We start from the raw sequence: 24,196 nt of genomic DNA, 5'->3' as shown, positions 1-24,196 counted from the left end.
TCTGTAATCCTGAATTCCCCGTTAGGGAGAAGTCGAGAATTTTTCCCCCATTCTGAATTTTAATTGCTCTCTATTTATTGTTTCAGAAACACTAACTCATTTATCCTAATAATCTTCCCTTTAAAGTAAATATTATCCATGTCACAGACTTTTATTTGCAATATTCACATAATTTTATTTGCAGACATTTATTTAATGTCTAGCAGACATTTGTTTTCCTTATCCTGTGGACTAAAGGCAGGCAGCCTGACAAGTCCACCATGCTTTGCAGTAGTTTTGTGTTTCTTCTCAAGAAGCTGAGGAAAGCATGGAGGTAAACAAAATTTTAGACTAAACACAACTCTTAGTCCTTAGCACACAGGCTCCCTTTTCGGGAATACGCATAACCTACCTCAGGAAATTAAGTGCTTGTTTATATGTTTGCAGGATCCATTCACAGCAAGACGTAGAAAAAGAAAAAAGACACATTTACGTCACATCTAGCTTTAGTTCAGTGATCAACACTAACCCACTTGAAAAACCCGTCCACAAAAGTTCAGAGCAGTATTTTCCCATCTAAAAGTTGGCTATGAAGATTTTTAAGTTTTGTGTGGGTTCCTCCCTGCAGTTGCACTTTTTGCATGAAGAGGGCTGAATTACACGAACCGCACAACCCGTCCGGGTCCTACCGCCCGCCCCGGCTCTTGGGCCACCATTTCCGGCGGGAACGTCCCCTCAGCGCAGGCGACGCCCACACGGGGGCAAAGGCTTCGGCACTGCTCTGCGCATGCGCCGCTCTCGTCTCTGCCCAACTGTGCGTGGTGTATTATGGGAGTGCGTCGCTGCCGTCCCCTTAGCAACGCGGCGCGGCCTGGGCCCCGCGGTCTCCGCTGCGCTGGGGCCGGGGGGAACGGGCCGCGGCGCTGCCCGCAGCTGGAGGTGGGCGACTGGAGAGCAGGCTGGGCGCGCCCTGTCGGGGTGGGGGGGCGTTGGCACCGTCGCGTTGGCTCCCCGAGCCTTCTGCCGCGCCCTGCCCGGTAGCGCGGTTCCCTCCGCCGTGCGCTCGGTGCGGCGGGGCCTTCCCGCCGCCCCCGCTCCGGACGCTGCCCGAGGAATCCCGGAACAAGGAGCAGTTCAGCTTCGGGCCGTGGTGCCGCCGCGCACGGCTCAGAGGAGGCCCAGCCAAGGGGGAAGCGGCGAGGGGGGGTGTCCAGCTGCCAGAGGGAACTCTCGGGGGGTGTGCGGTGCTTCGTCCTGCCAGGGCTCACTTGCTAAAGTGCATGTATTTCACGTTATACGTGAAATCAAGTGTTATCTTCTTAAGATTTTAATGAAAATAGGTAGCCAGGTAAAGAGAGACCTCCCTGGTGTCCTCAGTGAAGGAAAGACCACGAGGTGAATGCAGCTGTGTTAGACACTAACGTGTTTGTGAAGAAAGACGTTGGAACCCGGGCTTCTTCAGTTCTGGTTGTTAAAGACCACTTGAATTGAAATGGGAAAATTATATGAAGAACGTTGCGTATAGAGAATAGCTGTGGCTGTGTTGATACAAGGACACAGGTGAAGGAAGGAAGTTTTGAAGCTGGAGGAGATATCTTTTGTTAGACTGGCTACTATTGTTTGATCTAATAATAACAGGCAAAGTTTATGAGAGAATTAGCATAAATCTGAATTATCTGAGAATGTAAAGATACCATTTTAAAAGTAGTATAGCTACTTGTTATGATAATTTAGTTTTAATGATAAAACAATTTTCATGACAGTGGTGTAAAAACCTAACAAAATCTAATTCTGTTCACTGGTGCCGTTTAATATTGTTTATAAGCGGACCCTAGTTTTTATGACTAATCATAGCTTATTTTTAATTTCAGAGGTTGCAATTAAAAACTGAAATGAAATTGGAGCTCTTTTGAACTTGTACACCTTATTACTATTTATATTTTACATTTTAAAATATATATAAAACCAGAAAAATGATGCAAAATGTACATCTGGCTCCTGAGGCTGATGAAGATGATCTTTATTCTGGCTACAATGATTATAATCCTGCATTTGACACAGAGGTAAAAATATTTGCTGTTTCCCACCTTTCCTATACATAGCATTTTAACTTTCTAAGTACGAGATAAGAACATGTGAGTACAGTAGTGCACAAGTCTACTGCTGCTTTGAAGTTAAATTTTGTTTATTTAGCAAGAAATATATGAAGTTCCACCAGGATCTCTTTAAATAGTTATTTCTTTGATAGTTTTCTCTTCCAACCAAATACTTGTCTCCATCTCATAGCAGATCTAATATGCTGTAATGGTTAGAATTTATTAAGTATAAAATCCTAGTTATTTGAAGGCCATATTCATATTGAGGCACATGCAGTGTGGTACTTCCCAGACAGCATAGAGCAGCAAGTTTTCTGACAAAAGAGGCTATTTATTAGTCAATAGGTCATTGATCTCTTACTGTGCTGCAGCTGAAGGAGGTAACAGTAGAGGAGAGTCCTCCATGTCTCTGTGCAATTGGTAGAGCATGTGGAATGACTTATAGTAACCCTGCAGACCACTTTCTGGTAACTGTTCCTGTAGTGGAATTGGAACAACAGGGGATCCTTTGTTCCAAATGCACTACCCTGCTCAAAGCAGGGCTGGTGTTGCAAGGCTTGGCATCTTGTGTGAAATCCCAGTGCCAAATTCATGGGACCTCAGAGACATGAGAAATCTTCATGTATTGATATGACAGGCATTAATGAGAAAGTTTAGAAATAGTGGTAACAGTAAGCTTTTGAAGAGAAATAAAATTTCATGTTATATTGTATCACTTAAACTCTGCTTCCTCAGTGTGTTTTTATTTTGCAGAAAATAATGATTTTTTACATTTCCTAATCTAAAATACCAAAAAGGATAGACCAAATAATATCATCATTATTGTCAGTAAAACCTGTCATTTGGTTATCTTCAGGTATTTTTTGAATAATTGTTTTTCTACCTATCTGCTTTCACTAGTCGTAAGGTTCTGGATTTGTGGCTTTGGGTGTTGTGGTTTTTAAAAGAGTTCATATTTTTATTTTATCTTTTCCAGGACTTAGAAAATGATGTAGCTTTTCAACAAGCAGCAAGAACAAGTCATGGTAGAAGACCCTCTGTAAGTACCTTTTAAAATATTATACATTGCAATAGTGTGGACTTTCTCTAGTGCCCTAACCCTAATTTTGCCACTAACACAAAACTTACCTTGGGAATCTCCTGTCTTTTTTCTCTACTATTAACATGATGTATTGGGTTTGCATGGCAAGGTTTTTGTAGCCAGGAGGGTGGCTTCTGTGAGAAGCTACTAGAAGCTTCCCCTATATCCGCGTGTGAAGTTGAGCCTGGGAAGAAGGGAGGGATGGGCGGAAGATATTTTGGTTTTATTTCTCATTATCCTAATCTGATTTTGATTGGTAATAAATTAATTTTCCCCAAGTTGCGTCTGTTTTGCCTGTGACAGTAACTGGTGAGTGATCTCTCCTTGTCCTTGTCTCGACCCACGAGCCTTTAGTTACATTTTCTCTCCCCAGTCCAGCTGAGGAGGGGGGTGATAGAGCAGATTTGGTGAGCACCTGGTGTCTAGCCAAAGTCAACCCACCACACATGAAGATACAGACTTCAGTTATTTATATGAAAAATAAATAAAAAATAAGCAAAGCACAAGTCCCATTAAGTTCTGGAGCTAAGCTGGAACAAACAAGGAACTTTGGAAGTATGTATTCTTGTTTGATAAAATGAGATAAAACCCTATTAAAGAACAAAATTATATATTCCGATAGGACTTTGTTTAATGTTCTATTAATAGAATTACTGGTTCTGACATACGATTATGAAGTTGACATACAGACTAGACAGTGGGATTTAGAAAACCATGTGTTATTGTTCTGATCATTTCTTCCTACATATACATGTAACTTATGTTTATTTTCTTACTTTCATTTAGCTATGACTTAATCTTATATCAGTTTTCAAAACTAAATATAAAGTTGGCACCTGCACTTTGAAAGTATGTTCTGTACATCTATAGAAGAGCTGGAAGTGTCTGATTAATGTTATTTTTTTGCTAGAATAATCTGGTTCTACAAAGAGAATGCATTCTATAACAATTGAAGCATAATTTCCATGAATTCTTTACAGAAACTCTAGAGAAAGACTAGTAATTAACACAAATAGTTGTTAATTGATTTTTTTTGTTTTGTTTTTTCACCCAGGTGACAGGCAAAATTCCTGGGACGTCATCTTCAAGACCTTTAGCTACTGGATTTGGGGTAGGTTTCTGTTGTGTTGTATTCTTAAGGAAAATTAGGTGTTTACCAAAAAATAAATTTACCATTTAATCCCTTGCACAAAGTGAGCTATATACTACATGTATTCATTAATTTTAGTTCATTCACAACTCCATTTGATCAAGGCATGTTACTGATTTGTTTTGTTTTGTTTTTTCTCCCAAACCATACTGCAAATGAACTTCTGTACTGCATAAGGCAGTAGATTCCAAGGTATTAACTTGGTTTTCTTGCAGAAGGAACTGGATGGCTTGTTATATGGGCTTGGGAAAGTTTTCTGAAAGTTAAGGTGAAATTAAGTCTTAGAAAATATGGGCATTCAAATCACTTCCAGTTTAATGAGAAAAGGTTGGTTATATTCTTTGGTATACTTAAGCTATTGTATCCCTCAAATAACTAACACTTTAACCTGTTTTGCTATGGGAACAGAAGTTACGCACTAGTGATATATCCACTGTCCCCTTATCCCAATAAATTTCCAACCTGTTAGCTTGTCTTGACCAAGTTTGAAAAGACGGTGCTCTTGGATATGAAGTTACTGTAAGTTTTATGACAAATAAAGATGGGAGATCACATTGCTATAGATCTCTAATGCACATTAGCTGGGTAACAATTTCAAGAACACTAAAGTTCTATTATAAGTCATTGAAATACAGCTTTACTCTGAACCTTCTGTTACCTGCTTTGGATAGATTCCTTTTGAGACTGCTTTTTCTTAGCAGTTTTATTTGCAGATGTTTAGTGTAGTACTGTGCTGTGACAGGAAAAGCTATCTTGTTAAAGGAGGGTGCAAGAGGCATTTGCTAAGGATAATAAATCCTGAGGTGTTTACCTGAATTAATTGAGCTAGAAACCTCCAAAGCATTGTCCAGTCCACAGTACTACCTGTTTCACTCTGCAGATTTGCTTCTCCTGCACTACAGTCCTTGTTAATGTAGATTCAGCCTTAACAGAAAAAAATGACAAACAGTCATGATGTGTGATGGACAGTGGGTAAAATAGTAAAACATAGGTCTCTGAGTGGGAATTAGGGAATACTTTTCCGTGGCCTGAAACCGTTTATCTGTTTGTACTGTATATTTGCAGCAATGTTTAGCACTTACTAGTAAATATTTCACATTTATTTCTTTACATTCTTAACACTACTACAGAAGGACAATATGCGGCATGTCAGCTAATTGAAAAGATACCCCTTGGCAGTTTCAAAGTTTATATTTATTGTAAAATATTCAAGAAAGTATGACTGAAAATCTCCCCCTATATTAATCTCTTAGCAGCTGTACTAAGAATCTTACCGAACTATTTAATGTAAATTATTTGTTCAATTTAAAGGTAGTAATTTCAGTAATTTAATAATGGAAGGTACTGCTGCCTGAGATAAATTTCTATGAAATATTTTTTTAAAAGGTTTGACAGAAGTATCCACATAAAAACCAATATTGTGAAATTGTGCTAACTGAAGTGTTCAACATCTTCAAGTCTGTCAGGCACCGGCAGTATATTGCACATGAATAACATAAATGGGAATTTTGCTTTGAGCTTATGTGAGAATTAGGTCAGCTCTTAAAACTCAATATCAAGACGACTGTGCAAAGCCTTTACAGTCTTCTAACGCTTTGTGAATGCCAGTTTCAAACAATTTACTTATTTTTGTAGTCAAAGGCAACTTTAAATTCATCTATGGGAAGACCAATGACAGGAGCTATACAGGTAAAAGTTTCAATATTTACATTTTAGATTGATTTAGAATGGTGAAGTTTTCTGATAAATACTGGTATCAATCCTGAACACTTAAAAGTTTGTTGAAACAATACCAAGTTGTTACACTGTTTTAATTTGTCTTTTTTTTTTCTAAAAATACTGTTGTTGGAAAGCATGAGGGTTGTGATGAGTGTTTTATTTGAGCATAAGGTTGGAAGCAATACCAGTGTAGTACTTTGTAGCACTTATTGACATGCAGTGAGTAATTTTTCATTGAAATAGCCCCTATATTCTTTTGTGTCAGCCCAGGAATTATTAGGGAGCACCAAGAGTAGGGCTTCTCCTGAAGGGAAGGCAAGCCAGGAGCCTAGAGGGAAGTCGTATGGCCAGTGGTGCAGGGGCCTCACCAGCCAGGACTCAGTCCCACAATACTTCAGCAAGGTATGCAAGATACACCCAGAAACTGTGGCCAGGTCCAACCAAAAGCCCAGAACATACGGCAATATCGTGGTGATGAGGCAGATCCAACGTCAAGACGAAAGGCCAATGTGTAGGCCAGGGTTAGGACTGATGATCACTGGCCAGGAATATAGTGACAAGGCAAGGCTAAGATCAATCCAGGAGGTCAGTCCACAGGTTGAATGAAACATGGATCAAGGGACTCTGGTGGCCAGGCATAGCTGTGGCTGATGTGGAAACCAGTAGGCAGGGTCTGAGGGCCCAAGATTGAGCTTAAAGCTTCTGGAGCCGTGGATAGGGTGTATATTGCTGGAGGCCCCAGGTGAGTCTGGTCAGGGCCATTAAGTCTGATGAGAAGCGGCGGAGGGAGCTGGGGCTGTTCAGCCTGGAGAAAAGGAAGCTGAGACCTTCTTACTCTCTACAACTACCAGAAAGGACATTGTAGCATGGAGGGTGTTGGGCTCTTCTCCCAAGTAGCAAGTGATAGGACACGAGGAAATGGCATCAAGTTGTGCCAAGGGAGCTTTAGATTGGATATTAGGAAAAAGTTCTTCGTGGGAAAGGTTGTCAGGCATTGGAGCAGGCTGCCCAGGGAAGTGGTTGAGTCACCATCCATGAAGGTGTTTAAAAGACACATAGACGAGGTTCTTAGGGACATGATTTAGTGCCAGAATTAGGTTAACAGTTGGACTCGATGATCTTCAGGGTCTCTTCAAGCCAAAATGATTTAATGATTCTATTAATGTTTCTTAGTGCACTCCATGTCTTGACAGGAAAATTGAATAAGCTGGCATGGCGTGGAGGTGGGACATTCTTATGTGGGGAGGCATTGTCTGGTGATAAGTTACAAATACAAAAAAATTGTGGTTTGTTTATGCCTCTTTTTGTCTTGATAAAGCAAAACATTCTGATCCATGCTCTCATAGGATTCTATTTATTGTCAATAAAAATTTAAAAAGCAACTGACTTCTCAAACACTGTGCCAGTGAGCTAAGGTACATTACAGATCTGAAGACCAACAATTCGTTAGAATTAAGTATCCAGAATACATATAAAAGTTACACAAGGTAATAAGTGTTCATTTGTTTCAGTTACAGCTACCTTATAGTGATTGCACCTCTACTTTGTAGACAGTTATCCCAGAATACCAGGTCAGAAGGGACCTCGAGGACCATCTGGTCCAACCTTTCTTGGCAAAAGCACAGTCTAGACAAGATGGCCCAGTACCCTGTCCAGCTGAATCTTAAAAGTATAAAGTGTTGGGGAATCCACCCCTTCCTGGGGGAGATTATTCCAATGGCTGATTGTTCTCATTGTGTAAAATTTTTCTCCTGTGTCCAGTTGGAATGTCCCTGGGAGTAACTTGCACCCATTACCCCTCATCTTTTCCATGTGAATCCTTATAAAAAGGGAGTGTTCATCTTCTTTGTAGCTACCCTTTAAATACTGGAACATGGTGATAAGGTCATTCTTAAGCCTTCTTTTCTCAAGGCTGAACAAACCCATATTATATGATGTATAATATTTGAGAAATACAAACATTTTCTTAAACATTCAGTTTACTGAGGTGGTAACACTGTTTTTGTGTGTGTGTGTTTAAAGGTTTTTGTAGTACATAACTGATATCTGTACTGTCTACAATATGTGTTTTAGGAAGATTTTAATTAATTTAGGAAGATTTTATTTTAATACATCTTCCTTTTTATTTAAGGATGGGGTTGCTCGACCAATGACAGCAGTGCATGCGGCAGGTTACACTAAGGCAGCTATGAGAGGTATGGTTTGTAGAAATCGCCAGCTGCCAGAGGGAGATGTTATTTTACAATTTGCAGTACTTTGTTAATTTTGCAGGTTCTTCATTTGATCCTCTTGGCCAAGCAAGAGGTCCCGCTCCACCTCTGGAAATGCAGAATTCAGACAGGTTTGTTCAGTTTTGTATTCAATTATTTCAAAGCACTAACAGCAACAAAAAAAACCAACCGTAGTTAGAGTTTAAAAACAGCCAGGGAGTTAGGAAACCTGGAAGGGCCAAACTCTCAACTTTGGAATAATGCCACAAACATACATGTGTGTAGTTAGCTGACTCACCAGAGCAGTTGCACTGACTTTCAAGAATGTCTTATTTCAGTGATTTCTGGTTCTGACTGTAGCTCAGCAACCTCGATGTAGCTGTTGCCACACAAATCCTGTTACATAGAATTGTGGAGGATTATGGAAAAGTGTGTGGCAGGCAAGGAACACCAGCTCTCTGGGAAGAACTTGGGGGAATTTTGCCTGCTGTTTTTCTTTGTTCATTCTGACCTTGTGGTCAGACCTTGTGGTACTTGAGGTAAAACTGAGGTAGAAGGTTTTGCAGGGTGATGTGAATGTTGCGGAGTTCACTGAGAGCTTTTCAGTGCAAAAGTTGTATTCCTCAAATGTAGCTATAAAGGAATAGGGAATCCTGCTGAAATGTTTGGTTATTCAACTGAGGAAAGAATCGAGATTAATAAAAGCTATGTATTAAAATCTGCATTTGCAAGCTATACTTTGAAGTTATCTGTGCAAATAAAGGTTCAATTAATTGCTCTTAATACAGTATTTCATTTCGCTAGGTGTTTGATTTTAAAAGCTTTACTAGCCCATCTGTTCTGTCATTACTTCTGGACAAATTGAGTCCATAAACGTGCATGTCTGTCTTGTTCTTTTAAGAGGATTTGTTTTCTTATGTCTCTGTTCTCAAATTAAAAGTGTGAGCATGGTATCTTTGGGGGACCTTCTCCGAGCATAGTTTCACATTTTATTTTCTCTAAGGGGAAAACCAGTTAGTTGTGACATGTGATACATCACTGTGGTATTTTATTGAGAATATGCTGTGTAAAAGCTTAGTGTTTCCAGTTATGTTACTAGTGTTAATCCTTTTATTGTTATTTTCATTTTAGTTCAGAAGAGAAGATTAGGCAGTTGGAAAAAAAAGTGAACGAACTGGTTGAAGAAAGTTGCATTGCCAACAGCTGTGGAGACTTGAAATTGGTAATTTTTCTGGATTTCACTTCACTTTTGCTATTATGTGAAAAACAATCGATATAGATAGACATTTCAAACTGACTTGGGTTCAAACATTTCAAATTCTTAAAATCATCTTAATTCTAACTTTGCTATGACTCTTCCAATCCAGTGATACCTTGTATTGCCCAAAAAACCCCAAAGGTAGGAGCTCTGTGTATATATTTGTTAAGATTTCCGTGTTACAAAAGCTCCTTTCCACATATCTCCATTGGCCTCTTCAAATGGGTCTGATGAATTAGTCATACTGGCACAGATTGCCCAGTTTAACCTATCGACTCTGTGGGAGGGGGAGACCCTTCTTCAGTACCAGGCTTGTAATGGGTATCTTTGCAGCATTTGATCCTCAGATATGTGAGGATCTTGTTTGAGTGACATTCCATTTTGTTGACGTTGCTTGGGCCCTATAAAGTATGGTAGACACTGTACTGCTTTTGTTGCAACATAAGGGGTCAGCATCAGTATGAACTATTTAATCTTCTTTCACTCCTTCATACAAGGAGACCTTCCAAGCTAAACAAACCCTAAAGTGCAAATGCCAGTATCCTTTATAGGACGATGGCAATAAAACACATCAGCCTTGGGTTCCAGTGTATCAAAATAACCTCCAACTCTTCCTTCTTGGGACCGGACTTACGTTTTATGCCATATGCTTTAGACTGGCTGGTTCCAGCTCCTAAACTCCTGGAGGCAGAGCAGGCTCAGCAGTCAGAAATAATGAGATATGTTTGGTTCTTAGGAATGTAGACCTCCTTTGTGCACCTTCATTGCCCTCTCAAGTTGATTGCATCTGATCTATAAGGGGAAAAATTAATTAGAGCTGTAAGAGATGGTGCTTCTTGCTCAGTCATCTGAGTTGCAAAATTTTTTATTCTAGGACTGTATTCTGATGAGGTATTGTTAGAGGACAAGAATGGGTGAAGCATCTCTCCTGAACTGCTTAATGCTATCCGATACAGATCCTAGGCTAGATGGCCGTTGGTTTGATCAAATTCTTATGTTTTGGAGACTAAGAGCTCGAAAATGCCTTACAAAGATTGCAAGTGGTCTGTAATGGTCCAAGCCTTGCTACAAATTGGGAAAATGACAACGGTGTTTGTCCACTGTACACAATGTCTGTATTTGTGAATCAAGCAATAGGTTTGTAAATGTTTTAGTGTGGTTTAGCACAGTTTTGGCCCAGGCTAACTAGCATTTTTCTAAACAGTTCCTAGATATGGTTGACAGTTACTAGAGATAAGGAACCATTTCCAATAGGCAGTTTGAATGTATTTGATCTGTTGTAGAGGTTACTAGAGCGGTGTCGTGCCAGTTAGTAGTGGCTAAATAACAGGTTCTATCCCAGTTGATTTACATCTAGTATAGATGTAATGAGTGAGTTCAAGCTGTTTGGACAAGTTAGCACTTGCAATAAATGTCTTTTTGTCTGACACAAAGGAATATTTTTCTGTCTGCACTCTGATTCAGACAATTTCAAGTATCTCTTTAGGTCTTGTGAAACATAGTGGGTAAAGCATCATTTAATTTTACCTCAGCTGCAGTTTGGATCTGTTAAGAAGAATGTAGTCTATATTTTGATAGATCATCTTTGTTCAGAAGTCTTTGTCTTTGCATTGAGGTCTACAATTGATTCAGCTCTCAGGAGCCACGCTAGACATAGTGACCATGAGGGCTCTCTTATCTTGAATGGATTATGTATTGTCCAGTGCTCTCCACACACACTGAAGACCTACTTAACTCTTTTATGCAGGGTGATATTGTGTGCCTGTGTGGTGCATCTTATCAGACTACATATGTTATCCTTACAGTCTTATCTATACTTGGCAGATTTCTTTAGTAGTTATCCTTTATTTGCATGTGTGCAATGTGCACGTGCACATTTATGTGCACTTTCTATGATAAATGCAAGTAGAAAAATCTTCCAGGGTTAAGTGATTGTGACGTGTGCATTTGTGTGACTGCACTTCTCTAAAATTATATACCTAAGCAGACTTAGACTAACTGTATGTCTGCTTGTTGCTAATTAACATCTTTCTGTGGGTTATATTGCTGCTTTTCAGGCATTTGGTACAGTCTGTGCATCTAAAGAAAATGGACATAAGTATATCCTTTTTGTACTAGTTTGGAATGTATTTTGCCATCTTGGGTTAGTAAGATTCAAGGCATTGCTAAATTCTATTATTTTGTTTAAGGCTCTGGAAAAAGCAAAAGAGGCTGGAAGAAAGGAAAGAGTATTGGTGAGACAACGTGAACAAATTGCTACTCCAGAAGACATCAACCTAGACCTCACTTACTCAGTAAGTGCTTAGAAATCTTCGATGAGTGAAAGGCATTGGTAGCAAACATCCTAGAGACATTTCAGTATTTGCTGAGTGTGTGTGTTGTAATGCTCCTAGCGGTGTACCAAGTCAGATATGATCTACATTTGGGAACAGGGGAAGTTTATGAAGTGAATGACTTCTTGAAGTTAAAACTTAACATTAGATTGTAACAATCCATTTTTGTAATTGAGTCTCTTCCCTTGTAATCTCAAGTACCAGAGAAATGACATAGTCAACATTAAGTGAAGAACAATGCCCATGAGCATCTACTCCAGCTACAAAAAATGCTTATCAAAATATGACAGATGTAAACCCTGTACTTTAAAAATAGTCTAGAAAATGTAACCTGCCAAGAGAAGAAAACAGGTCAGACACTGCCTTTACCTTGGAGCATAAAGTGACAGAGAACGTATTGCATGAAATAAGATATATTAGTATTCCTAAATCCTGAATCTTAAAGCAGGTATATGGATTTACGTTCTGGTTTTCAAATTAATAGTAGACTTTTTTTTTTTTTTTTTTTTTCTTAAATGATACAATAGACATAAATATACTTAGAGGGAATTTGAAGTTGTCCTCCAGGTAGTTCTGTAGAGAAAATTATTAACAATGAATACATTGAGTTAGGCAGACCTAGTAATTTACTTCATGGTGAAGGTCAGAGTAAAGCTGGGGGAAAAATGTAAAGATATTTTATCTGACACCAACAGAACCTCTGTTTTGAAACAGCAGTTTGGAAAAATTCTCTCTTCATAAACTAAGTGACTGCAGGTAGTAGGACTGTTTTCCACAGGTCATAAATTGGAGTAATAAATTACATTTTCTGAGAATTATCTTGTATGGATGTTTTTTCATACCTGTGATTTATAAAATTGTGTTTACACATGTTTAAGGTCTGCTAAGCATGACCTTTATTGGTAGCAATTTAAGTAAAAAAATAAAAGAATTACCTAGAATAAATAGATTTGAAACTTGTTTTCTCTATGTCAATGTGCAAGAACAAAGGAGCATGGGAAGCTTAAAACTGGTAAAAGCAATACTTCCAAGGTAAATTAACTTCAAATTATCCATTTTGAATTCACGTTTATTACTCTTGAGAGAACAACATTATTTTATTGTACCTATAATTCAATTTTTCTATAGGTTCTTTTCAATCTTGCAAGTCAGTATGCTGCTAATGAAATGTATGCTGAAGCACTGAATAGTTACCAAGTTATAGTGAAGAATAAGATGTTCAGCAATGGAGGTAGGTTACATTCCAAAGTGGATTAAAATTGGTAGTCAGGCCTTCAAAATAGGGACTTCATCTGCATGATGTTGACTCGCAGAGATCTCAGCCTTCATGTGTGCCAGTCACAGTGGCTGAGAGATACTCATAATCTCTGAGTGAGTATAACTTAATGAGCTCTTTCCTTTCTGTAGGCTTTCTTTCCATAGGCTAAGCTACACATAAAGCTAAATATCATTTCCTCATACAGCACCATATTCTCTGCTCTGATACTAATTTTTTCTCTTTTGACTCAGCTTTCCACTTCTGAAAGCTTCTTTTAGTATTTTGCACATCTTTGAGATTCCTATAGTGCACTTTTCTCAGAGATGCCTATTTGCAGCTGTCTTCCTGGAGAGCACTATAAATAATCCCTCAATTCACAATCAAAATCAGAATACATCGTCCATCAATAGTTCTTTTCTAGGTTTCATTACTACTTCATCTTCTGAGTGAAAATTCATGGAGGGCTGTTCTGCGCAGCACTTCTTTAAAGGGCCAGTGGTACCCCATAAAGAAGACAAATTTATTAAGAAGTTGTTCTACTCTGTCACTCTGAAACAATTTAAAAACGCCGTAACTATGCTTCTAAAGTCTGTAACTCATTGACTTCTTCTGACAGGTAGACTGAAGGTGAATATGGGAAATATATATTTAAAACAACGGAACTATTCCAAAGCTATCAAATTCTACCGTATGGCTCTAGACCAGATTCCTAGTGTCCACAAAGAGATGAGGTGAGTTTCTACCAGTAGGCATGGTTTTGAAATACAAGTTTTGACTACAGTGTGATTTGATAATTAAAAATATAACCTAATCCTGATTTCTTTACTTAGGATTAAAATAATGGAAAATATTGGAGTTGCGTTTATTAAAACTGGACAATACATTGATGCCATTTCTTCATTTGAACATATAATGAGCATGTCTCCAAACCTGAAGGCAGGCTTCAACTTGATCCTATGTTACTATGCTATTGGTAATGGTGAGCAAATGAAAAAAGCCTTCCAAAAACTGATTGCAGTTCCCTCAGAAGTGGATTATGATGACAAATACATTTCACCAAACGTAAGTTTCAACAAAATAAACCGTGTCTTTATATGATAAATCAGGAGAAAGGGTGAGAGACATTGAATGCTTGAACTATACTGAATATATAAATCCACATCTGTTTATGTATCTAAATTATTTTTTTTTTTTAACCAGAAAATCCTAGTTTGCAAATGCTTATTTTGGTTTATTAGACATTGTTGGGAACTGGACTTCCTTTGTACCATGAAACCAGCAGCTTATGATGCTAAAGGCAGGAAAAAGTAATTAATAGGTTTGGGGTCCATCTCAGAAAAGTCCTATGTAAAAAGATCAAGGCAAGCCCTTTATATTCTGTTTACAGTCTTTTTTCAATGATGCAAAGCTTCCACTTTTGGTCCTGAAGATCAAAGATATAATTAGTCTTCAAACTGTTTGCAGCTTAAGAGTAGCTGTTGCTTCCTATTGTCCTAGCATAAGCAAATAATATTTAATATATGAAGCATATGTATTTATTTTTATGTATCGATAAATATATATATAATTTCTTATATATCTTTTTATGCATAATCGATATGTGTATAGTTGTGTTAGAAACTATGGAACAGTAAGGGTCATTAAACATGTGAATTAATTGTAGACTATGTAACATCATTAATTGGAAGAAAAGCTTTAGACTGTAGAAGTCCTTTCTAAGGATAGGCAGGTTACAGTTTTAACAGACATTCCAAGTTCTGAATTTTGTTATGAAGGGGTCAGAGGAAAGATCACAAAGTGTCCTTCTGGTCTTTATTTTGTATAGATCTATGATCTGTTCCAAATAAATAAGAAAGAGGTGGCTACGCAACATAGCTGCATTAGTTCTTTTAGATCCAACAGAAATGTGTGATAGAAACTACAAGGTGACCATGTGAGTTGTAGTAATAAGAAGGTAGCACAAGTCCTCATCTGCTGAATAGCACTGCAGTTCAGCAGATTCTTAAGCGTGCTCTTATTTTTAAGTATGTGAGTATTCTCACTGTGATTTGCAGCCTTTCCATTCTGACACAAAATATTAACTACACCTGTTAACAGTCCTAATGTGAGCTATGACCATAGACATGAGCAGAAAATCGGGATTAAAGTAGTTATAATGCCAAATTTCAGTTTTTGTGCTTAGAAAACTACTTTAAACTGGAGCTAGCTTTTTGAAATGTGAAAAGTAAATAACTGACGTTATAGACTATGTGATTTGCATCAATTTATGTTTACAGTAATTGTCTATAAATAGTTAAACTGCATGTACACTGGCATAATTTGCAGTTGTTTTGTCCCCCTCCAGGATGATCCACATACAAATCTGCTGATTGAAGCAATTAAAAATGACAGCTTAAGACAAATAGAACTTGAGAGGTAATGGTGGAGTATATTCTTTCTTGAATTTGATTCCATGGACTTTAGTTCCTGAAAGTATTATCAGTCTTCTCACGTGCCCACAGCTCTTGTTATAAAGTGTCCTCAATTCTTAGGCAAGAACACGCTTGGAAGAACTGGTTGGATCACTCAGTTTAGTGTACTGCGTTGAAGTAAAATATCTACCCCAAGTGCTGTAGGTTACACTGCTTAAAACTTGCAGCATTGGGTTTTCTTTGAAATACAACTACCCTGTGCGGTGAAAGGAAAACAGGAAAAACTGAGAACTTCATCAAGATACAAGGTAGTAGTGGTAGCAGAGGACTAGTTAGATTGATTCTAAGATTGTCCAGAGTGCAGGAAGAAGCAAGAATGAGATTTTTTTTTTTTTTTTTTTTCTACAGATATGTTTTTGAAATGGTGATGTGTTTGTGTGTTGGGGTTTAATTTTTCTTTTCCTTAGGAAATCCATGGCAGAGGAATACATCATGACAGCTGCTAAACTCATTGCACCAGTAATTGAGACATCTTTTGCAGTCGGCTATGACTGGTAAGAGTCAAGGGGGGCTTTTTTTTTGTCTGAACTATATACCGTTCTCTCATGCTGGTTGTGAAACCAAATTCACAAACAAACAGCTTGGACAACAGTTTACACATCTCAAACACAAGTGTCCAGGGAATTTTCAGTTTGCCTCCAAAATGCTGTGGAGAACAAAACAAAGCATTAGACTCTCTTCTGTGTTAAAAATTAATTGCATTTACATTGAAACTCAACTGTTAATTATACATTTTGATCTGTCCTGTGTTCGCACAAAAAGAGCTCCTTAAAGTTCAATTGAATTTGAAAGCTTAGTTTGAAAACTGACAAATTTTTAAAGCTCTCGATAGACAAACGCTGTATAGAAGGCAGTGATTGCTACTCTTTACTGTCAGTTTGAAGATAGCATAAGGAAGACTTGGCGTGCCTAAGAAGTTTGCATTACTCCATGGAGTCATTATTTAAAATATGTGAATCTAAATATTTTTTAGGTTTATTGGTAAACTTAATTTACTGTTTCTTAAAGTGTATACAGTGGTAGACTGCTGATACAGTTTACCATTTTGATTTAATGTCCACTTTATTTTTTTAATTTACAGTTTAGCTTTTGCTTTCTGTGGTATTTTCTACAGCAGAATACTCTTTGCTTTAAAACAAAATAAGACACACGTTTCCTTTAAGGACAGTCTAAAAATTATTAGCATAACTTTTCAAGATGCAGTTTTTAGTTTGCTATTACAAGGACTTACTTGGATATTTTTAGTATTTTTATAATGTTACTGGAAAACAACATGTATGCAAATGAATCTGCATCTGCAGCCACAACGTTACTAGCAGATACGTTCAGTGTTTGGGAAGTGAAGGAAGTTTGATGGGAAAAGAGAATGTTCCTTTACCTCTTTTGTTTTGCTTTGGATTTTTGGCCAGTTAGGATTATTTTCAAATTTTGCAGGTCCTCTAATTATAATTTACTGATAAAACTGTTTATACGAACACAAAATAATCTCACACAGACATGTTTAGTCTGCTAGAGTCCACAAGGTGGTGTTTGATGCTTTAATAATCATTATAATCTTATAATTTCCCTACTTCCACCATTCTTACTTACCAGAATTTAAACAGTATTTATTGTGAAAATTAGCTTGCTGCTTCAGAACATGTTAGCGTAAGTCAGATTTATTTGCTCTGTATCTTGGTTTTTGTTCAAGAAAACTGGAAAATGTTGTCACATATTCCGTTTCCTTAGTGCTGTCCAGAAAATCCTTGTTGTGAAGTAAAACACTTTCATATCTGTTCTGGCTAATTAATCACTTTCTGGTGAGATGTGTGGGATTCTTTGTGTATATCGGAACAGATTTACACTGTTCTTCTTCACGGGGCTTGAATTCCCCAGCCTAGAAGCTTAACCAGCAGTTTGAGCTTTGTTTTCCAAATACTGCGCTTTGTTATGAGCCCTCTGAGTGCTAAATACGCTTTTAATCAGATTAATTTTATTTACAGAAATAAAGTCAGGAAAAATAATCTTCGGATTTCATAACTTCATACTTAAAATGTGACATGATCTTGGGATTATTCCATCATGTTCCATGAGGAACAGTTGGATAGTTAGATTTCATTGCATTTTATGATTAAAAGGTGTTAACAGTAACACTTGAAAACTAGTTTTTGATTTTTATTACAGATGTCTTTGCAGAAGTTGCTATTTTTTTAAATATAATTTTTCCTCTAACATCAAAAGGCACTCGTATAATTTGTAGAGAGACTGTCTATGTGCCAAACCAATTATAGCAGCAGGCAGCTTGTTAAATTAAACTTTTGTTGGCAAATTAGCCAGCTATTATTAGAAGAAAAGAAAAAGGCTTTCCACCACTTAAAAAAGAAATGGAAGGGATTGAAGAAGCATCCTGCAAAGTTGTTCATTTAGTGTGCTTAGTTCCAAACACTTCGCGAGAACAGTATATGCATACGATAAATAAAGGTCTTGCTTCAGATGATTAGCTAATTTTAATACAGCACATCAAACCCTGGAAGATGGTGTGTGTGAATGAACATCTGAACTCTCTGCTATGTTCTGTTCTGCCCTTATTTTGCGGAAGACCCTAAGGCAACTGGGGGATGACCAGAAAGAAGTTTATTATTATGACATTAATATTGTTATGTAGCTCAGGGACAAGATCTGCAGTCTCTGGCTTTGTTCACTAAGCTGGTTTATGGGTTTGGTAGTATATGCAATGGGATATCAGGTTAGAAAAATCATCTGGTGGAATGTATCCAAAAAAAATGGTTTGAAAAATGATCTTAGTGAGTATCTGACATCAAGCATCACTAATTGATGGACAATAACGTAATATTTAGGTAGCTGACTGAAAAAAAAGAGATCAGAGATAGCATTGTTAAGGTAGGTTATGGGAATAAAATGTTTTTTCAAATATTTTTAATCAAAGTGCTCTTTGCCTCTGTAAAGAAAGCATAACTAAGAACAACTCATTTTCAAAAGTGAGTTGGCTGCAAAAGTGTGTAACTTAAAGTGGCATTTGCACAGATGCATTTTATTTATCTTTATGGCTTGCTTTCTGTTGCAGGTGTGTTGAAGTAGTTAAAGCTTCCCACTATGTAGAGTTAGCCAATGACCTGGAAATAAATAAAGCTACTACTTACTTGAGGCAGCAGGATTTTAACCAGGTATAGTAACTTTTCAAAATACTATTTTTAATACTGTATTGGCAAAGATATCTTTCTTAGCCACAGCATATTTTTCAGCAAGGAAAAGAATGGTTTATGCAAACATAATTACATTGATGCTGCTCAGTAAAATAACTTCATAAAAACACTGGCAAGAGATGGGTTTAATATAAATGAAATTTCTACCACAGAAGTTACAGTGAATGCAGTTCATTTCAAAATTAACGCACCTAAATTTAGTTATCTCCGCTGGGTGTCCAATCTGTCACTAACTGTAGTTATTGGAACTGTAGTCAGTACAATCTATAGAGCCTGAGAAGCATGTTGCTAATCAATGTGGAGCTGTTTTCATTAGTATGAGCTGAATCTTTCTCTCAGTCAGGTTGACTATAGTACCAAAACTTATGCAGATGCACTTTCTATGCATCATTGTTCTTTATATTGTGGTATTCTCACTGTTCCCTGTGTGTTATGGCATTCCCTAAAATACTATTAATCTGACCTTGAACTTCAGTCATTGAAATAAAACCTGGAACTAAATTAAGCATCTGGTCAGGAGATTGGACAGTTCTGCATCTCTCATAAAAGATTGTCTCCCTTGAGGGCACAGAGGGCCAGCATGAATCACCATTACTGAAAAGATGTTACAGCAGTCTAAGCAATAGTGTATATTAAATGAGAAAGGTCATAGAAAAGATACAGTATCATTACTTCCAAGGAATAGATTATTGCTCAAAATTCAACTGGCAGAAGTTCAGACGATAGATCTACCAAAATCTTTGTGATTTTTACAGTTTTTATCATGCATATTATTTTGTTCCATTTTAATTGGTTTGTTATACTTTTGAATGTATATGTAAAGTAACTTTTGACTATGTTGAAATTATTTAAGTAAGTTTATGTACGTTAGATTTCTTTCTGCAACCAGCCATACAAGCACAAGTTAGACAAATTTCTGCCAATGAATTTTATGCTGAACTGCCTTCATGTTAAAAATCATCACCAGTCTCTTGCTAATAAGTAGAACAGGTTGTTAATTGTAGCTTTCCTTTTCTATGCATATAAATTGCCAATGCAGGTGTATAAATTCGTAACAAAACTTACCATGTTTAAGTTTTTTATATTATCTAAGTGAATGTGCAGCTTTCTTATAGTGTTTTAAGATGTGCAGATTTTTTTGCCTTTAATCAAATTTTTGTAGGTTGTGGGACAATTTACAGTTCCAGATTTTTGTCAAAATTGTCATGTGGTCTTTGCCTGTGAAAAAAGGTGTGGTTTGAACTATGAGCAGTTGGAAAAGAGCTTTATCTGAACAAAAGGAAACTTGGGTACATGACAAGATTTGCTGAATTTCCTTCTAACATGCACTGTTCGGTGCATTCAATTATATGAATGCTGAATAAATAAGGAACATAGCAACCCCCGGGTTTGCACGTGTGGCAAGAAGTATGAGGGATCATATATAGCAAAATGCCAGCTGAAGCTGAATACCTCTGTCATCTCGTGAGGTTCTTCACCTTCCCATAGCCTGGAGGGAGGCACACAGGGCCATGTGCTTAACTCCAGCACACTTTTCATTCTCATATTTAAGCTCTTCTGGTTTCCTGAGCAGCTCTTGCTTCTCCTATCCTCTTCTCCTTCCCTGTAGATACAGCAAGGGAGTTATCCTTTATTGCATTTCGTGTTGGAGAGTTTGGAAAATTTGGGGCATATCTAGTAGCTTTATTGATGATAGCTTTTGAAAAATCAGAGTATTACAGGTAGGTAAACAGTCATACGATCTGAAGAGTTTACTATTTTGGTGGTATTTTTTTTGTGATTTCCAGTTAGCATCCAGTATGGGTAAAAAAAAAATAATTCTGAGGTAAAATGAGATACAGAGATTGTTGGTGATGTTTCTGTGGAGTACTCCAACGGAGGGAGAGGGGAGGGTGCTGGCAGTTAGGAGTAAGGGGAGAAGATGCCCTTTTTAGTTTGATTATGTGATAGACGACCTTTAACCTGCTCTGCAACTACTTAGTAGCAGAGTTGGACTGCAGAATGGTGATTGTAGAGAGTCTCGTTGTTGTTGTTCCAATAAAACTGCAGCTGCCACTTAGATCCATTCTGTCTGTTGTTCATATACTTATCAACTCGCCACCTGTTCAACACACCTTTGGCTGAAGAACAAGAATGGAAACTTTTTGAAATACTCAGTTTCAAGGCTGAAAGTGTTATTGTTTTGCAAAAAAAAGAACTAAAATAGATTTCTGCTGTACCTATAATGGGCTTGACTATGTGCTCATTGTAATGAATATGTTATTATAAAACAATCCTAGCCAAAAAAAAACCCAAAACAACAACAAAAACCCAGGGTACAAATTACCCTAATATGTCTAGACTGTAATTTATTAATAAGGGATCTTGTGTATTAGATATTTTGAACATTTTCTTAGTTTCAAAGAAAAACTTTGAAAACTAATTTAAAACCAAAATTCTGTGGTTAGCCATGCAACTCCATAACATCTTTGGCAGGCCCAGCTTGGGGCAGGCAAGCTGCTTTGAAGCTTAACTTCTGTAAGCAAATAACTTAGGTACATGGGAAACATGCTACGAAGAATAGTTTGGATAGTCTGTGTTTTGATTGTTGAATCTAAGTAATTGTTATTGTTAAAAAGTTAGAAGTTATTTAGAAATATATACATTTAGCTGATGATACAGTGAGACCATTTTTATTTTGCAAGGATGAAAGGAGAATTGCTATAGATTTTCATCCAAGGGCTCATAGTTGCTGAAATGGTTCAAGAGACCTGTAATGTAATTTACCAGTAACTGAACAGAGTTCAGAGTCATATGAATTTTTCATTATACATGAGAAAGAGATTACTTCCATGCCGACGTTTATCTTCAAAGGTGCCATTCAGCAGTAAAAACAAAGGTAAACAAATCAGCTACAATGAGAAATGGCTCTTCAGAAAATTACTTTGAATTATAGCTCGAAGGTCACTAAAAATAAATTCCACGAAGAAGCAAGTATTTGCTTAGGAATAGAGTACCTCAGATACAGTAGTGTTACATCTGTAAACATTTGGGACCATGTCCTTTTTGGAGAAAGTCACAGATGTATATAGAAGTTTAAAATTATCATAGTGGAAGTCTTCCATTTCAGAGATCACAAAATCTAGAGCCTAACTTTTGAAATGCTTTCCTTGATTGAAATCCGTGTATTTCTTTAGAGAATTTTCTATTATTAGGAAAAATATTATTTTCTTTAGTAGTTCATGGTTCTTGGGTGGAATGTAGTTGACTAAATCAATGAACTGCATCTAGTTGTATATACTTTGTCATTTTACACATCATTGGTAGTCATGGTTTTGTGTAAAGTAAGTGTAAAATATGTATGACGGTCAATTAAAACTTGTTTCCTTTATGTTTGTTTTGGCATTCCACATACAGTATCATGCATTCACTTTGACATGTAAACAGCAGCTGTAGGTTTCATACAAAGGAAGAAAGAAACTTTTGAATTCCCAGTGTTAATGGCTAAATTGAGGTGGCCACATCTATGTTGTAATAGATGATGGAACTGGGCTCACTGTGATATTCTGACAGTTTGTGTAGTTAATATAAATATTTAGTGTAAAGAAAACAGATTTTCTTAATAATTTAGTCTGCAGTTATGAATGTAATCTCATAGTCCGTGAAACAAAACCACTCCCTTTTATTTCAAAGTTTTTTGATAGTTTATTAGCTAGGAATTTGCTTACTTTTTGTCCATAAACTTCTTCATTTTGAAGTTTATGAAATTCAGTTTTCTTGTAAAAGTTAAAAAATTCTGATGGCCTCAGTCGTCACATTTGATTACTTCCTAAACTTAGACAGGCGTCAGCTCCTTACTGCACAAAACAACTGCAAGTTGAAATCCAGTCCTATATTGTCTTGCATTTTTTAAATATATATATAGTATGTACTTTTTTAGCTTTTTTTAATAAGAGTTCTAATGTCAGTCCTTTTGTGTTCACTTGAAGATAGGTATGAGAATTTTCATTAGTTAAAGAGATTAAAAGCAAATAATACAAACTTGTGGTTTGTATGCATAGAATTGTCATATCTGTGTACTTCAAGGTAGCCATTTCTCATCTAAATTTTGAAGAAGTAATAGCCAATGCTATTGAAATTTTGTGACCAAGATGAGTATTATGTATAATATATAATTCTGTGTGTACATGTTTACAAATGTGTGTTACAAGCTCTAGTAATTATCATGTGTGTGAGTATGAGTTGATAATTTTGGCTGTTTGTTACTGTGAAGTTTATCAGTGCTTTCTGAAATAATTTTGGTATACATTTGCTTCAGTGGGAAATGAGTTGTTTCCAAATTACTTTTAGGCACTGGAGACTTTAAAAATGTTTGAAAAAAAGGATAGCAGACTGAAGAGTGCAGCTGCAACAAACCTTTCCTTCCTTTATTATCTGGTAAGTGTTTGCTTCAACAAAACCAGTTAAGAACAGTTTATGTAGCAACTTCTATATCTTTGTAGTGATTTTTGTGTCTAAATAATCTCTGTAAGCAGCAAGAAACTCCATGTTGTCGAAGTTACTCTGAACAGCCCTTGTTGGCAGCAGCCGGGTTCTCTTGGCTGTAGCCGGGGTTTGTTGGCTGTAGCTGGGATTTGGAGCATGTCCTCTGTGTCCTGTTGCTGGGAGGGAGGGTGAGGTGGAGCCCCAGGCCCCAGATGTTCTATTCAGTGTGATTTGTGCAAAAGCTCAGCAGCTGCATTTAAAACCTGGGTCCTGGAGAGCCTGGCTGAACTCAAGAAACATGTGAAGTATGTAGCTTAGGCAGGTGTGTTTCTGTACGAAGTTTGTAGGTTATGGGGATTTATTTTTGTTTTTTAAAGAGATACTATTTTGTCGCAGCAAAGAGAACATCCAGACCGAAGGGTGCTAAAACACATCTCAAGGGTTAAGTTCTCTGAAACTTGAAAGAGCTTATCTGCTGTATGCAAATCCATAAGGAATATTTTAGGACTGAAGAATGTTGTGGGTTTTTTTCATTCTCAATTTTTGAAATTCTACTATATTAACTGTAAGAAGCCACAGCTGCAAGAAAATTCACTGACAAATGACTAATACAATGTTTGTTTTGTTCATGTAGGAGAATGAATTGGCACAAGCAACTAACTATGCAGATTTAGCTGTAAATTCTGATAGGTACAATCCAGCAGCTCTAACTAACAAAGGAAATACTGTTTTTGCAAATGGAGACTATGAAAAAGCAGCTGAGTTTTATAAGGAAGCTCTCAGGAACGATTCTTCATGCACTGAAGCACTTTACAATCTTGGTAAGCCAAAGGTGCTTTTGTGGTTTAGCTTTTGTCTAAAGGTAAAACTAATGTTTCTGAGAATCTGGCTTTCAAAATTTTCTTTTACAGAAATATATACTAATAATTATTACTCTATTCAGTCATTTGTGGTATAGCAAGGTATTAATTTAT

At 37.0% G+C, this 24,196-nt stretch overlaps 1 protein-coding gene across 2 annotated transcripts in view; it reads left to right on the top strand.

The window, feature by feature from the left end:
• The first annotated feature begins 809 nt into the window (after window positions 1-809).
• IFT88 (intraflagellar transport 88) overlaps window positions 810-24,196 on the top strand; it is a 48,303-nt gene continuing 24,916 nt past the window's right edge. Inside the window, exons 1-17 of one of the 2 annotated variants that reach the window (XM_082044351.1) lie at window positions 810-918; window positions 1,851-2,042; window positions 3,052-3,114; window positions 4,211-4,267; window positions 5,942-5,995; window positions 8,157-8,220; window positions 8,297-8,366; window positions 9,367-9,457; window positions 11,683-11,787; window positions 12,955-13,061; window positions 13,705-13,815; window positions 13,915-14,146; window positions 15,429-15,499; window positions 15,963-16,049; window positions 18,620-18,719; window positions 23,088-23,174; window positions 23,857-24,043. In XM_082044351.1, the coding sequence (XP_081900477.1) occupies window positions 1,953-2,042; window positions 3,052-3,114; window positions 4,211-4,267; window positions 5,942-5,995; window positions 8,157-8,220; window positions 8,297-8,366; window positions 9,367-9,457; window positions 11,683-11,787; window positions 12,955-13,061; window positions 13,705-13,815; window positions 13,915-14,146; window positions 15,429-15,499; window positions 15,963-16,049; window positions 18,620-18,719; window positions 23,088-23,174; window positions 23,857-24,043 (1,576 nt within the window). In that variant the 5' untranslated portion in view covers window positions 810-918; window positions 1,851-1,952. The remainder of the gene's footprint in view (window positions 919-1,850; window positions 2,043-3,051; window positions 3,115-4,210; window positions 4,268-5,941; window positions 5,996-8,156; window positions 8,221-8,296; window positions 8,367-9,366; window positions 9,458-11,682; window positions 11,788-12,954; window positions 13,062-13,704; window positions 13,816-13,914; window positions 14,147-15,428; window positions 15,500-15,962; window positions 16,050-18,619; window positions 18,720-23,087; window positions 23,175-23,856; window positions 24,044-24,196) is intronic. The other variant, XM_082044352.1, reaches the window with a different exon arrangement.

Source organism: Streptopelia decaocto (assembly GCF_964273445.1).
Source record: "Streptopelia decaocto genome assembly, chromosome: 1".
Taxonomy (NCBI): Eukaryota; Metazoa; Chordata; class Aves; order Columbiformes; family Columbidae; genus Streptopelia; species Streptopelia decaocto.
This window is presented reverse-complemented; position numbering and strand designations above follow the sequence as displayed.